The 15,159-nt window shown below is 44.2% G+C and overlaps 1 protein-coding gene across 1 annotated transcript in view; it reads right to left on the reverse strand.

Moving 5' to 3' along the window:
- CHFR (checkpoint with forkhead and ring finger domains, E3 ubiquitin protein ligase) overlaps window positions 1-14,648 on the reverse strand; it is a 33,299-nt gene extending 18,651 nt beyond the window's left edge. The window contains exons 1-4 of the mRNA XM_005873270.2: window positions 14,571-14,648; window positions 12,022-12,151; window positions 7,943-8,063; window positions 7,634-7,726 (exon numbers count right to left, since the gene is read on the reverse strand). Coding sequence (XP_005873332.1) covers window positions 7,634-7,726; window positions 7,943-8,063; window positions 12,022-12,036 — 229 coding nt within the window. The 5' untranslated portion in view covers window positions 12,037-12,151; window positions 14,571-14,648. The remainder of the gene's footprint in view (window positions 1-7,633; window positions 7,727-7,942; window positions 8,064-12,021; window positions 12,152-14,570) is intronic.
- Between the last annotated feature and the right edge of the window lie 511 nt (window positions 14,649-15,159).

Here is a 15,159-nt window from a genome sequence, read left to right on the forward strand (position 1 = left end):
GCTGGGCGAAGCGCCCACCGAGCGCGGCGGATAGAGTGGACGCAGGGGAGCGCATGCGCACACGGGAGGATGAGGGCCGGGACGCCATCTTTGGTGCTGGCCGGGAGGTCTGCGTCTTCGCGGACCTCGACTGTCGCCGCCGTCCGTGCCGTGTTAATTCAGGGCAAAAGGCGGAGCCACTTGCCAATGGAGCACCGACAGGAATGCTCAAGCCGTGCGGGAAGCGCAGAGACGCACGCAGACCCAGCAGTTCTGACTCCCCGAGAGAGTCTGTTAAGACGTGAGGTGCATTGCTACCCCATCAGTGTTATTTCAGGCCGATATGATCTACTCTTACCGGGTAATGGGGAAAAACGTTTACTTCCACAGGGAATGAGCCCTTCGTTTTGTTGTACCTCACAAGGAAACTATTTTAGATGACTAAGTACTTAAATGTGACACATACACACCCCACTCGTGTCCCGGACACCGAGATTCCCCTTTACAAGAGTAAATCTTGAGAAATGCTTTCTGTTGGGTTATTGGACAGTAGGAGATCGTTGTTGATTTCCTTGGATGGAGTTATTACAATAGCTTGGTTATGTTGGAAAATGCCATTTTTAGATATAGTACTAAAGTATTTAGGGATGAAATGTCATCGTTATAATTTTCTTTAAAATGCTTTAGCAAAAGAATAAAATGAGAAGATAAGGCCTCAGCGCCTCCGCCGCACCGACTATGTACATGAGTCTCATCTTGCCTCATGCCGGCTGGGCTAAGGGAACATATTGTTGTTAAATGTAAGCAAAAATAAAATCCCATTGCTGAGAGGCACATGGCTCAAAAGACTATTGAAACTGCTGCCACAAAGGAAGGAAGATGCAGGGGGAGCAGGAATATGGCCTCAAAGCAGTGCAGCAACTGTGCTACATGCTTTTCCTTGGTGATATTCAGACTGTATTTCACATGCAACCAGATTTGTTTTAAACATAATCTATTGGTTTAATGGACAGGAAGTCTTGTTCTGCATCTGGTATCTTATGAAAACCACAAAACAGCTGCTAGAATAAATACATTCTGTAGTCAGTGGACAATCCTGACAAATGGACAAATGGATCATATCTCAAATGACATCCCCAGGGCCTGGGGATCATGGCCCCCACCCCTCCTCACAGCACGGATGGATCAGACACGGTAGGACCACTACAGTTCCATTTCAGTTTTGTTGGGAAATGGGAGCCCCAAAGCTTAATGTGTCAAAAACGACACGGTAGCAGGATAGCTAGTAATGCAAATGAGGTGTACCTCTTGTGCTCCTGACTTTTTCAAACCCTCAGTCATTGACTTTAGTCAGTGAAGTAACGTAAACGTAAGGATTTTGAGCTACCTGAGCTGTTTTAAACAGCGATGAACACAGAATAATTAATAGTAGCATCCTAAGTATCTATCTTCATTTCTAGGGAGATAGAGGGGTTCCAAGCCAAATCTGCTACCTGGGAGCTGAGTGACCTTGGTATATCGAAATACCTTGTAGTTAGCAATGAGCTAAACACACAGAAAAGCACGAAGCACCCTCCGCCCCCCGGAGGTGCCAGTGCATAACGAATGGCAGAGTTAGTGATTCCTCATTCCTTCCATGGGAAACCCTCAATAATGCAAAAGCATGCAATTGAACACCCTCACTCAGGCACTAATCCAAGCAGGGGCCTAACTGATGATGGTGGGTGGGAGGCAGTAAGACAGGAAAGGAAGCCAAGGGTACCGGTGTGTCCCTTGGGCAGAGCAATGGACGGGAGGATGTGGAATCAGGCCTGGCACAGCCACTATGTGATCTTTGGCAAGACATTGCCAATCTGTGTAACAAGGATTTGGTTTGGTGACATTGTTGGCGTTTCCAACTTTCAACTGCCTACAGTCCTACCAGACCCTCATCTTCAGAAGCACAGGGCAGATGTGGGTAAACCTTAACACACTGTGTCTCCTCTCTACTTTTCTTGGAAACTATGTTCTTGGAATGGCTAAGCTACGAGTTTTCTACTCTGTTAAGCCTCAGAGGATTAGGGGTCCCCTCCACCCATGTTTAGTTTGCAAAAAATCAGCCTTTTTCCATCTGTGCAGACACCAGACCCCAACCAGGTGAGTGAAGGACTAGGTGGCTCATTAACTCAACCCAGCCAACAACTGAATTGAGATGTGCTTTTCACTTGATGTTTTAGGTGTAGCTGATCATAATGTTTTGGGAACTGGTGTGAGTTCAGATTAGGTTTGGGAAACAGAGCTGGAATGGAAGCCAGAGTTTATTGTTCCTATTGACCACACTCACTCGTATCGATTTATCAAACTGTACTCAGTAAACATAGGCACAGAGGTTTTCTTGTCAAATACAGCACCGAGACAAGTGTCAGCAACAGGTCTGAGCCGGTGTAGCCCCGACCCCCAGATGTGCTGTCAGTGGGAGCAAGCATCAGCAGCTAACAGAGATTGTGCCTCAGCAGGAACAGCAGCCTGACCTTTGTTTTAGCTATTTACCCCATTCTCATACGGAGAGCACAGCTGGTCCCAGATCTCCGACACCGCCTGACACAGTCTGCTTCATACAAACACTATTCACAATAGGATAAATGTATGGAACTCACTCATGCCCAAAAATGGCCTTTCCCTCCACTATATGGCAAGTAAGGGGGCAGAGAGAATCCTGATGGTGGAAACCACTTTATTACCATACATAGATCACACAGCACTGCTACAGAGAAACCATCACTGGAACGCCACCATGCATATTCTGTGCAGCTGCTACAAACACAAGCCATCCTGCGCCCCAAGGAAACGGGTTTCTGACTCCGATGATACAGTCTATTCAACTATTTTTAAAGGTTCATACTTACGCACTATTGTGGTCATACACTTTACTTCTAAGTAGATCATAATGCAAAACACATTGTCATTGCTTTGCTGTAAGCAGGACTATTACTGTTTTAAAATGAGAAAAATAGCTTTTATATTTACCTATATATTCGCCATTTCTAGAACACTTCCTTTCATCCTGGAGATCCAAATTTCCACTTAATGTTATTTTCCTGCTGCCCCAAAACAACTTTAATGTTTCCTGAAGGCAGGTGTACAGTGATGAATTCTCCTTTTGTTTTCCTGAAACATCTTTTTGCTTTCATTTTTGAAAGATGCTTTTGATGGCTAAACTCTAGGTTGCAGGTTTTTTATCCTCTTTTAGTAATTTACAAATGGTTCACCACTGTCTTTAGTCAGAAGTGTGCTATCATTCTTTGTCTTTTTTTCTTCAGTTGCTTTACTGAGGTTCTCACTGGTTTTCATCAAGTTGACATGATGTCCATTGGCATGATTTTGTTTCTTCTGTTTTGTGTTCTTTGAGCTTCTTGAATATGTGGAGTTATACTTTTCAGCATATGTGGAAATTTTTCAGCCACTACTTATTCAAATACTTCCTTTTGCCTCTTCTCTCTTCCCTTCTGAAACTCCAATTATATGTATTTCATACCACTGTAGTGGACCCCCATTCCCTTCCCTCTTTTTTCTCTGTGTACCTCATTTGGATAGTTTTTATTCTTACTATTCAGGTTCATTATTTTCTTCTTCTATGTCTAATCTGTTCTTAATTCCACCCACATTTTTTTTTAATTTTAAGAAATTCTCACCCTGTGAAGCCCCATCTGGCTTTTAAAAATATATCTTCCACTTCAAGTTTCATCAAATTCATGTTTTCCTCTGCTTTATAATAGCTATATCAACATCCATGTCTACTAATTCTAACCACTTCTAACCACAGTCTTTTCTATGTCTCTACTAATTATTTTTCTACTGGTTACAAGTCAGTTTCCTGCCTTTTTGCATGCCAGACATTGTGGGTCCAAAGTAGCTTTTAATCTAGGGTTAATTACCACACCACTAAGGCAACAGTCTTCCGGGAATTCTACCTGAAGCCCATGTGTTAAAAGTTGTTTCCACTGTGGCCGGTGGGAACTGTTGTCAGCCCTGCACTGAGTTCTAGGAACTGCTCGGCCTACTGCTTTCCAGCCCACTTTATCTGCTCACAGGACGACATGTCCATTTCTGCAGTCCTCTCCCTGGGAGGCTCCTTCCCCTCCAGTGCTTTCCTTGCAAATGCTATTGCCATGGCCTCCCCAAACGTCAATCCCGCAACTCTATTCAACGTGGCAGGACTACGCTTGTTCCCTTCCCTGAACTGCAGCCTGGAAACTGCCACCACTTTGTCCAGCTTCTGCCAGCGATGACAAACCTCTGCTTGTCACATGTCTAACACCAGTTTTTAGCTGTTTAAGGCCAGAGAGTTAATTTGGTCCTTGATCTGCCACCACTGCAGAAAGCAGATGTCTTCACACTTAAAACATATCTACCATTTAAAAATGACCGTCTCTTATAATTTGTATACAACAAACTACTTCGTTACTGGATTATTTCAATAGTATGATGCTTATAAAGTTCTTCCAACTATTAGGACTACTTCTGCCTATGAAATCTCTAATACTCAGTATTTCCCGTATGTACACATTCTCTAGTAAGTATGTTACCCTGAATGAAATCTTACTCTCACTTATTATGACCTATTTAGGTCTTCTAAATATTTAACAAGCTTTCACTTTTGACCAAAAGTTTCTGTTATTGATAGATGAGCTATCATTGTGTAATAAGTTGTGTCTTCTGGGAGAAGGCTTTCTTATATTGTCTACTTTTTTAAAAATCTCTTTCTGAATTCTTTTTAGTGACACATGCCTTTCCAATAAAATTTTTTTTCCAACAGTCACTGCAATGACAAGGTTTCTGTCCTGTGTGTGTATCCTCAGAAGCAGTAAGAGGCATGACATCTGCTAGCAGCCTTTCCATACTCACTGCTCTCATGTGGTTTCTATATTACATGATTCTTCTGATGGATCATGAGCTGTGACTTCCTCTTAAAGGTAGTCCCGCATTCGTTGCACCCATAGTATTTATCACCTGTGTGAATTCTCTGATGCCTCATAAGGTGTGACTTTCTAGTGAAAGATTTTCCACATTCTCCACATTTATAGGGCCTCTCTCCTGTATGAATTCTCTGATGTATAATTAGCTGTGCCTTCTCAAAGAAAGCTTTTGCACAATCACTGCATCCATAAGATTTCTCTCCTGTATGATTTCTCTGATGTTTAATGAGTTGTACTTTCTGAACAAAGGCTTTCCCACATTCATTGCATGAATAGGGTTTCTCCCCTGTATGGATTCTTTGATGCCGAAGAAGCTGTGGCTTCCAGGCAAAAGCTTTCCTACATTCACTACATTCAAAGGGCTTTTCCCCAGTATGGGTTCTCTGATGATGAATGAGACTAGACTTCTCACTGAAGGTTTTCCCACACTCACTGCATTCATAGGGTTTCTCACCTGTATGAGTTCTCTGATGGGATATCAGGCTTGACTTTTGGGTGAAGGCTTTCCCACATTCATTGCATTCAAAAGGTTTCTCTCCAGTGTGAGTTCTCTGATGTGTAAGAAGCTGTGACTTCCCAAAGAAGGTTTTGCCACATTCAACACATCCATAGGGTCTCTCTCCTAAATGAAGTTTTTGATGTCTTATTAACTCTGACTTCTTAAAGAAGGCTTCTCCACAGTCGCTACACTGACAGTTCTTCTCTCCTGTGTGAGTGATTTGATGTCTGATAAGCTGTGGTTTTCTGATGAAGGCTTCACCACATTCACTGCATTCATAGGGCTTCTCTCCTGTGTGAATCCTCTTATGCCTGATAAGGAGTGAGTTCCTACTGAAGGCTTTTTTACACTCACTACATGCATAAGGTTTCTTCCCTGTGTGAGTCCTTTGATGAGTAATGAGCTGTGACTTCCAAAAGAAGGCTTTGCCACAGTCACTACATTTATAGGGTTTCTCTCCTGTATGCGTTCTCTGATGTGTAATGAGCTTTAATTTCTGGGAGAAAGACTTCCCGCAGTCACTACAGCCATAGGGTTTCTCTATTGTATGGGTTATCTGATGTCTTTTAAGCTGTGACTTCCTGCTGAAGGCTTTTCCACACTCGCTGCATCCATAGGGCTTCTCTCCTGTATGAGTTCTTTGATGTAAAATGAGCAGTGACTTCCTACTGAAAGCTTTTGGACATTCACCACATCCATATGGTTTCTCTCCTGAATGAGTCCTTTGATGAATAGTGAGCAGTGACTTTTGTGAGAAGGCTTTCCCACATTCACTGCATCCATAGGGCTTCTCTCCCGTATGAGTTCTGTGATGTATAATAAGCTGTGACTTCTTGTTAAAAACTTTACCACATTCCATGCATAAATAGACGCCTCTGTGTGTTGTATGGTTTGTAATGAGCCATGACTCTTGGTTGCAGGCCTTTCTACATTTGTTGCAATCACAGTATTTTATTCCACCAAAGGTTCTGTCAGTTTTGATATAGAATAACAATTTCTTATTGAGCTCAAGTTTCTTTCTTCCATGGTTATTTTTTTGAATAAGAAAATCAAAAGGATGATTCAAACTTTTTTCACTTGTGCCACATTTATGGAGTCTCATTCCTAAATGAACAAAGTTAATGCTTGAATGAAATATTTTCCCCAAAACATATTGATGGCCTTTCTCCATATTTTTAAGCTTGTCTTGATTATTGTTGTGCCACATTTTGAGATTATTATCTAGCCAGAGTTCTAAAAATGAAAAAATGAACCATACTGTGTAAATCCCCCAATGATTGTGTTTATTAATTAAAACTTCTGAAATGGAGCCTAGGATCCCAGTCCAAAAACAAACAAAAAAAATCTCCCAAATACATTGTCTACTTACTAGGCATTAAAATTTTTAACAAAAATGAAAACAGACTTTAAAAATTACAAATGTTTATATAAACACAAACTGTTAAATAAGAAAATATGACATATACTCAAGGAACAGTGATCATGAGATAAAAAGACAAGCAACTTCTAAACAAATACAGGAGTGGTTAAAAAAATTTTTTTTTGTTTTGTTAATCCTTACCTGATAATATTTTTCCCCATTTTATTTTTAGAGAGAGTGAAAGGGAGGGAATGAGGGGATGGGCGTGAGGAGGGAGGGAGGGAGGGAGGGAGAGAGAGAGAGAGAAATATTGATGTGGTTGCCTCCCACACACCCTGCGCCTAGGGTCAGAGATCAAACCTGCAACCCAAGTACATGCCCTTTACCAGGAATTGGAACCCACAACCCTCCCGTGCGAGAAAAGAAAAATAATAAAGGAAACTCAAATGTAATCAATGTCACCTAAAATGAGGAAAACCTACAAATTCCTAAAGAGGAAGAGAGAAACCTGCCTCTGGTGCAGGAGAGAAGGAAATGGAGAATGAGGAGACTGGAAGAGCCTTATCCATGGAAGCAAGAGACGAAATGACTGGCTCTGAATGTGGGTAAGATAGGTGCATTTCATCATCAACTCCACCCAAAGAGGAGACATCCTGACGTGGAGACCAGGATCTAGGGCACATTAAAAGTCATGCAGAACTATGTCAACAGTTCTGAGTCAACTCTAAAGACCTAAGGACTTTAAACAGGTTTATACATAACATTTCAAGAGTAGCAAACTTTCTTCAAAAACCTGAGATGTAACCTTCACCATATGCCAAACACTGAATTATCTCTCACCTGAGAAGTCGTGATTTAGAATTTCTTCATTTATTTTCCAGGGCTCTTCTTGCTCCAGCTTCCAAACTGCATCAGGTTCGATAATTTCATGACCTATTAATTGGACACAGTTGCTTGAGCTAAGGGACTCTTAAATGTGAGGAATATTTTACTACAAAGGCTACAAAATAAAGCAAGTGAATAAAAATCTTTCAGTTGGGTATAGAAATCAAAGAATCATTGACATCTGTAACTTAAACCCAAAATCAATAAAATCTTAGAGGCCCCACCATTATTGGGCACACACTGATTACATAAGAATGTTCTTACCCAAGAACACTAGATTGCTATAGTTCTCCAACATCACGTCTCTGTACAAGTTCTTTTGGATGGGATTTAGTAGCTGCCACTCCTCCAATGTGAAATCCACAGCCACATCCTCAAATGATATCTAGAAAAGCAGAATCCCTGTTAAAGCGGAAGTGGTTCTCAGATAGAATGCAGGCTTTCTTCTCTATAGAGGTAGGCAGTCCCTCAGTGGGCCCCACTGACCTCTAACTCCTGGTATTCATGCATCTGGGTAACACTGCCCTCCTGAATACGGGCTGGGCGTACTGACACACTGCCGCTGAATAGAACAGGCCCAAAGTGACAGAACGTCACCTACCAGACCGGCTTACAGAAGAATGCACTTCCGTCTGGGAAACCCTCTCTGGCTCTCTGGGGGAGTCCAGCTGCCATGCTGAGAGGCATTCCTGTGCAGAAGCCCATGAGGCTGAGGCCTGCTTACACCCACGTGAGTGAGCTTGAAAGGGGACCATCCCCCAATTGCACCTGCAGAGGACCACAACCCTTCTCAACATCTTGACTACAGAACCCAACGGGTAAGCAGCTGGCAGATTCCTAACCCACAGAAACTGTGAGATAAAATCCTGTGTTTTCAAGCCAATAAGGTTTGGGGGTAATTTGTTACACAGCAATGGTCAACTAATATAATATCCTAATCTTGCATTATACCCTGAGAGAGAGACAAAAATGTTATTAAAATATCTATCATTATGAACTCATTCATCTATCCACTAAATAAGAAACTGAAATAGGTTGTCTTTAAATAAGTGCTATGTTTCTCAAAGAAGGTGCCACTGGTACGTGGGAACAATTCTTAGCTGAGTGCAACTGCCCCACACAGTGGGAGCCCTTCAGCAAGCCTGGCCGCTACCTGCTAATGACAGCACCCTGTCTCAGTCACTCAAACACTCTCCTTCCCCGGGGTGCCTCTGCTCCCAGGGAGGAACAGCTGGCTAGCTCTGTAGATGTCGTCTAGAACACAGATACTGAGTACGTACGGTTCCCAGAACTGTAACAGGTGCCAGAAATAGAAAGATGTGTAAGAAAAAAAAAATCATCTTCTCAGATATCTTGTCTTTTGGGGTCACAGGTAGTAAGGTGTTAGAGAGGCCATGAAACAAGGATATACAGGGCATTGGGACAAAAGGCAAAGGAACTAGTGCAGCAAAAAGGACTTGGCAAAAGAAAATGGTGCAGGACTCAAATGGCCTGACTTCAAGACTTCCTGTGAAGCCACAGTAGTTAGGACAAGGTAGTATTGTGAACAAGTACATGCACGGACGAATGGAACAGAATAGAGAGCCTAGAGATGGACACCTACAAATATGCTCAATTCATTTTTTTGTTGGATATTTAGTTTATTTCTGGGTGGGGTTTTTTGTTGTTTTGCTATTATTAATAATGCTGGGATGATCATCCTTTTAATTAAACTGTGGAGCATACACCTAATTATTTTCAATAGATTTTTGGCAAAGGTACCAAAGCATTTTCACAGAGAAAGTGTTTTCAATAAACAGTGCTAAAACCACTGTATCCCTATAAACAAAAGAATAAACCTCAACACATACCTCATGCTGTATTTAAAAATTAACTCTAAATGGATCACAGACCTAAAGGTAAAACCTAAAACTATACAGCTCCTAGGGATAAAACAGGAGAAAACCTGTGTGACTTGGGTTTGACAATGAGTGTTTATTTACACACCAAATACACAATCAATTTAAGAAAAAATTTACTAAGTTGGATTTTTTTCAAAATTAACTAATTTTTTCTCTGTAAAAGGCTGGTAAAAAAAAAAAAAAAAGAAGAAAAAGCAAAAGAAAAACGCAGCAAAAACAAGGAAAAAATATTTGCAACTCACTTATCTGAGAAAGCACTTGCCTCCTGCATGGCCCCCACTAGGGACTGAGACAGAAACCCAGGAATCAAACCATGACCTCCTCACCCAGCTGGTGTGGCTCAATGGTTTGAGTGTCGACCTATGAACTAGGAGGTCACAGTTCAAGGGAGAAGGGAAACTTCTCCCCATTCTGACTCAGTGCCCAGTACTGTCCTACTCCCAGCCCTTTCAGCTCACTCTCCTCCTGACCCCAGACCACAAAACTGCTGGAGCTTGTTCCAGGCTCCGGGAGGAAAGGGGCAACCCCAGGTCTGCGCTGACCCACCTGAGCCTCCACCTGTGTGCTGCAGGAAACGGATGGGGGGCAGGTGCCTCCTCAGTTAGGTTCTGGCTGCACCATCGCAGTATACGATTAGAAGCTCAGTTACTTTCACTTTGGCTGTTACTTTATTTTTATTTGTTTGTTTATCCTCACTGAGGATATTTCTTTTATTGATTTTTAGAGAGAGTGAAAGGGAGGGGAAGAGACGAGAGAGAGAAACATCGATGTGAGACACACTGACTGGTTACCTTCCGCACACGTCCCAACCAGGTCTGGACATCAAGCCTGCAACCAAGGTACATGCCCTTGACCAGATAATCCGAGGGCTGATGCTCTAACCACTGAGTAATACAGTCTAAGGTTTGGCCGTTGCTTTAACTGGCTACTCTGATACTGGCAGCTGGGCTCCCTCAGCTCAGCTGAGCTCCTGACACAACTACATCAAGAAAGAGGAGTCTGACTGGTGTGGCTCAGATGTTGAGAGCCGACCTATGAACCAGGAGGTTACAGTTCGATTCCCAGTCGGGGCACGTGCCTGGGTTGTGGGCTTAATCCCTGATAGGGGGCGTGCAGGAGGCAGCTGATCAATGATTTTCTCTCATCATTGATGTTTCTCTCTCTCTCTCTCCCTCTCTTTTCCTCTTCCTCTCTGAAATCAATAAAAATGTATTTAAAAAAAAGAAGAAAGGAGAAAAGCCAGTGTAACTGTATACTAGTTTAAACAGAATTTTTAAAAGAAAGGAATGAAGGGAGGGAAAGAGAAAGAGGGAAGTTAGCTCAGTGGGTAGGAGTGGCTTTGAAAAGCTAAGGGACATGACAGTCTGTTTCCTGAGTCAAGAAATTGAGGGAACAGGGCTGAAGGCAGACACCCTCGTGCCCAGCTTTTGCCAACAGAAGCAAAAACGTTTCCAACCGAGCGATTATGATGGGGCCACCTGAAGGTTTTCTAATGACCACTTCTGCCCGTGATTCAGGTTCTTTCCTAAACGTAGGAGACGGGCAGCGTGTCCTGCAGGCCCACTGCTGCCGTCCTCTAAATGCCTGTGTTCTGCACCCTCCCAATTCACACCCTTTGCTCGCAACTAGGGGCCTCCTAAGAATCCCTCCTAATAAATGCGCTCATGTCAGCGACATGAACGGCTGTCGACGAGTTTCCTCCACGTGGAATCCTCAGGAAACGCTTGCTCCTACCCGGTAAGGGCTTTGCCTTTTGTAGCTGTTCCTGCTGCCCTGTCTGCCCGGCTTCTGGGAACCGCTGAATAAAGCCTGCAGCTCATCTCTAACCGTGAAGGACCCATTTCTTGTACATCTGTGTTCCAACTGGAAGACTTTGGTTTGATTCCACACCCACTGGTGCTTCCTTGACATCTGTGTGGTATGTGGGCCCTCCCCCCGGGGAAATGCAATGGCCGTTGGTAAGTGCATTGCAGGACCCTGGGAGAGCCTGCCAGCTCCCTAGTCAAGGAACAACCAGAAAGAAACCTCTCAGATGTGAGCCTGGATTTTAACAGCTGGCGTTTTGATCTCACACAGCTTGCACGCAAGCAGGTCCATCCTGCCTGCAGGACTTATTACCCTGTTTGCTTTGTTTTCTGTACTGTGCATAACCCTGTACTGAAAAAGCCTGTGTTGCAGAGACTTCACCGGTACGCTCATAAGTCCTAATAAACTCATGTCTTTCACAGCCAGACCTCTGGGTTATTTCTTTGGAACCAGCAAGCAATATACTGAGGCCTTCTTGAACATCAGCTCTTTGCATAACAGCATCCTTTCCAAGTTTATACTGTTTTCTATGGTTAGGATCTAAATGTATGTGTACCTGTCCTGTTGCTTGTAAAGATTCCTCTAAGCCCATCACACCCACAGGAAAAACTTCTGGAGAAGAAACACATAACTCACCTGTGGCATGATCATTTTCTGTTGCTTTGGGGAATTCTGCTGGTCTGGGCCTTCTCTCTGTCCTGACGCTCTGGAAACTGCCTCTCCTTCCTTACCTCACCTGAGGCATCTTGTTCCTGAGGGCCATGGCCTGGAGATGCAGTGGGAATTTTATTTTAAATGGTGTAATTAATTTGGGAACCTAAATCCCAGTTCTCTCTCACTGGGATCTCAGACAAGTGTTTGCTGCACTCAAATCAGAAGCAGGACGGAATGTGAGCCACCGGCAGGTCTCAGCTGAGCCTGGCCCTGCCCTTTGCAGCCCTGGCTCCCACCTGGAAATGCCAGATGGAAGCCACTCGCCTGGTTCAACCAAACAAACCTGGACCACCCCCACCCCTCACCCCCTTCCCCATCACACACACACACACACACACACACACACACACACACACACACCCCAGAACTCTCTGCAGAGACCTCAGCAAAGCCTCACACACACACACACGCACACACCCCAGAACTCTCTGCAGAGACCTCAGCAAAGCCTGAACATACAATCTTGGCTCTCTCCTTCTGCAGCAACATTTCCTGGGGGCACTTAAATCAAATTTACTTGCTTAGGTGCCACAGTGTAAAATGCAACTCATTTCTGGGCAGGATGGTAAACAGAACTGGCTTTTAGATCAAGATGGGGAAGTAGCCTGGGTGCTGGCTCTCTACTCCAAATTCAGCCATGGAGCAAAAGGAATGCAGAGATCAGAGGAACCAACAGAAAGAGCAGCAGGAAGAGAGACCACGGGGGAGACAGCGGTGGTGAAGCTGACGGCACAGGCATGTGTGACAGCTAGAGCAGAAGGCAGCAAGAGGCCTAAGGAAACCTGTAATGTTGCTTCTTTCTGGGCTCACGCTGGGGCAGACACTGCCCACCTGTTCCCTCAGAAACCAGCAGGAACAGCCCCAGACAGGTTTCTAGGGATAATCGAGGCAGACTAAACTCCAGGTGAATTAAGAAAACCATGCAAATGGCAAGGGCTGCTCAGCTGCCCTTGGGGGTTTACTCATCTCTTACCTCCTCTCAATTCCCCAGGGCTTTTTTCTAAGACAGTGGTTCTCAACCTTCCTCATGCCACGACCCTTTAATACAGTTCCTCATGTTGTGGTGACCCACAACCATAAAATTATTTTCGTTGCTACTTCATAACTGTAATTTTGCTACTGTTATGAATCGTCATGTAAATATCTGATATGCAGGATGTATTTTCATTGTTACAAATTGAACATAATGAAAGCATAGTGATTAATCACAAAAACAATATGTAATTATATATGTGTTTTCCGATGGTCTTAGGCGACCCCTGTGAAAGGGTCATTCGACCCTCAAAGAGGTCGAGACCCACAGGTTGAGAGCCACTGTTCTAAGGGCTCCTGACCCCTGACCCGAGCAGCTGCTTGGAGAGTTGATGGGACTCAGATGTCCAGCGGTTCTACAGGGTCCCTCCCCTCTCTTCAAAGGCCTGGCCTCAGCCTCCCCTGCTGCAAATTACCAGAGCTTGTACTGAGAATAGCTAACACCTCTAGGGGGATATGGGCTTAAACACCTGTAAGAGCAAATGTAAGTTAAAAATGAAAAATTAATTCTCCCTCATGGAAAAAAGGAGAGAGACTTCCCAACCCCTATTCAGAGAGCATTTACTTTAGAAAACCTGTCATTGTAAATTCTCTGCCCCTGTGAGATGTATGTTAATCTTTCCTAAAGCTAAAGAAGCTTTGCCCCGTTTAACAACCCAAGAATGTCTTGCTTAGGGACCTGGAAGGCCATCTCTTTGGAGCCTAATTGGCGGATTTCCACCCCGGGGTCCAGGGGAATGTCATAAAGATATGAAAAGCTTAGTTTTTTCTCTGGGTAAAGGCAGTTAGCTACCACTGATGGCCACTCCAGTCACCAGGTAAATCTAGGATGGACTGTGTGTGACATGTGATCATTTATCTAGAGAACGTGTGTGATGGGTTGTACAAAAAGGGTGAGCCTTCTCCCCGTCTCTACAATCTCTTCAGCAGACTGCTTGCAATGCTCATTGCATTCTGGTTTAACTGTTATTCAATAATAAAACTTTTCTTTCTCTTCTACTTTTTTGGAGACATTTTCTGGGTTGGCAGGTGATGATTTTAATTATTTCCCTAACATGCCAACCAGATTAACTGGATGCAACCACTATTTTTAACACTTTTGAAAGATCACAAACTGCATAACATATATCACCTTTCAGTGGTTCTCAACCTGTGGGTTGCGACCCGTTTGGGGGTCGAACGACCCTTTCACAGGGGTCGCCTAAATACATCCTGCATATCAGATATTTACATGACGATTCATAACAGTAGCAACATTACAGTTATGAAGTAGCAACGAAAATAATTTTATGGTTGGGGGTCACCACAACATGAGAAATGTATTAAAGGGTATTAGGAAGGTTGAGAACCACTGCTTTAGATGGAATTATTGGGACAAACCAAGATTTAAAAGAAGCATGATAAACAAAAATATCATTTTGATGCATAAAAACACTTACACTTTCTTCACTGTCTTCACTGACATCCAGCCAGACCCGGGACAGAGAAGGACCTCCTGGCACGGGGATATTTCCTTCCTAAGAACACACCGGAAGGGAATGTCCAGTAAGCTCGGGACCTGGTAGACTCGGATGCAGGGGACAGATTCCACCTTTCCTAGCAAACCTGCCACAGGCAGACCCAACAGTGGGCGGAGCAAGGAGACCCAGCAAATGAGCGGAGCAAGGAGATGCTGTCACACCGCGGAGGCCCCGTTTTACTAAAGGAAGCGGGAAGGTGCCTCCCATGTCCCCGTGGATGTGAATGGGCACAGAGGGGGGTGGACGGCAGTGTCCGCTCATCGGCCGCAAAGAGGGGAGAAGGTGACACCGGGTGTGAGCCGACTGCCAGGCTCTGCCCGGGAAACGGGACTCCAGCCCAGTGCGAAGGGCGTGGGGCTTGGGCGCGTCTCTCCTGGCGATGCCCTGGGAGAGCCGACAGCAACCAGCGAACGGAAAGCGCCTCTTCCCAAGCTGCTCGGTCCAGGCAGGGCCTCTCCTCACCCGCTGCTGCCTCGGAGCCGCCACCACTGCCACCCCGTCTACGGAC

This window comes from Myotis brandtii, unplaced genomic scaffold (genome assembly GCF_000412655.1).
Source record: "Myotis brandtii unplaced genomic scaffold, ASM41265v1 scaffold403, whole genome shotgun sequence".
Lineage (NCBI taxonomy): Eukaryota > Metazoa > Chordata > Mammalia > Chiroptera > Vespertilionidae > Myotis > Myotis brandtii.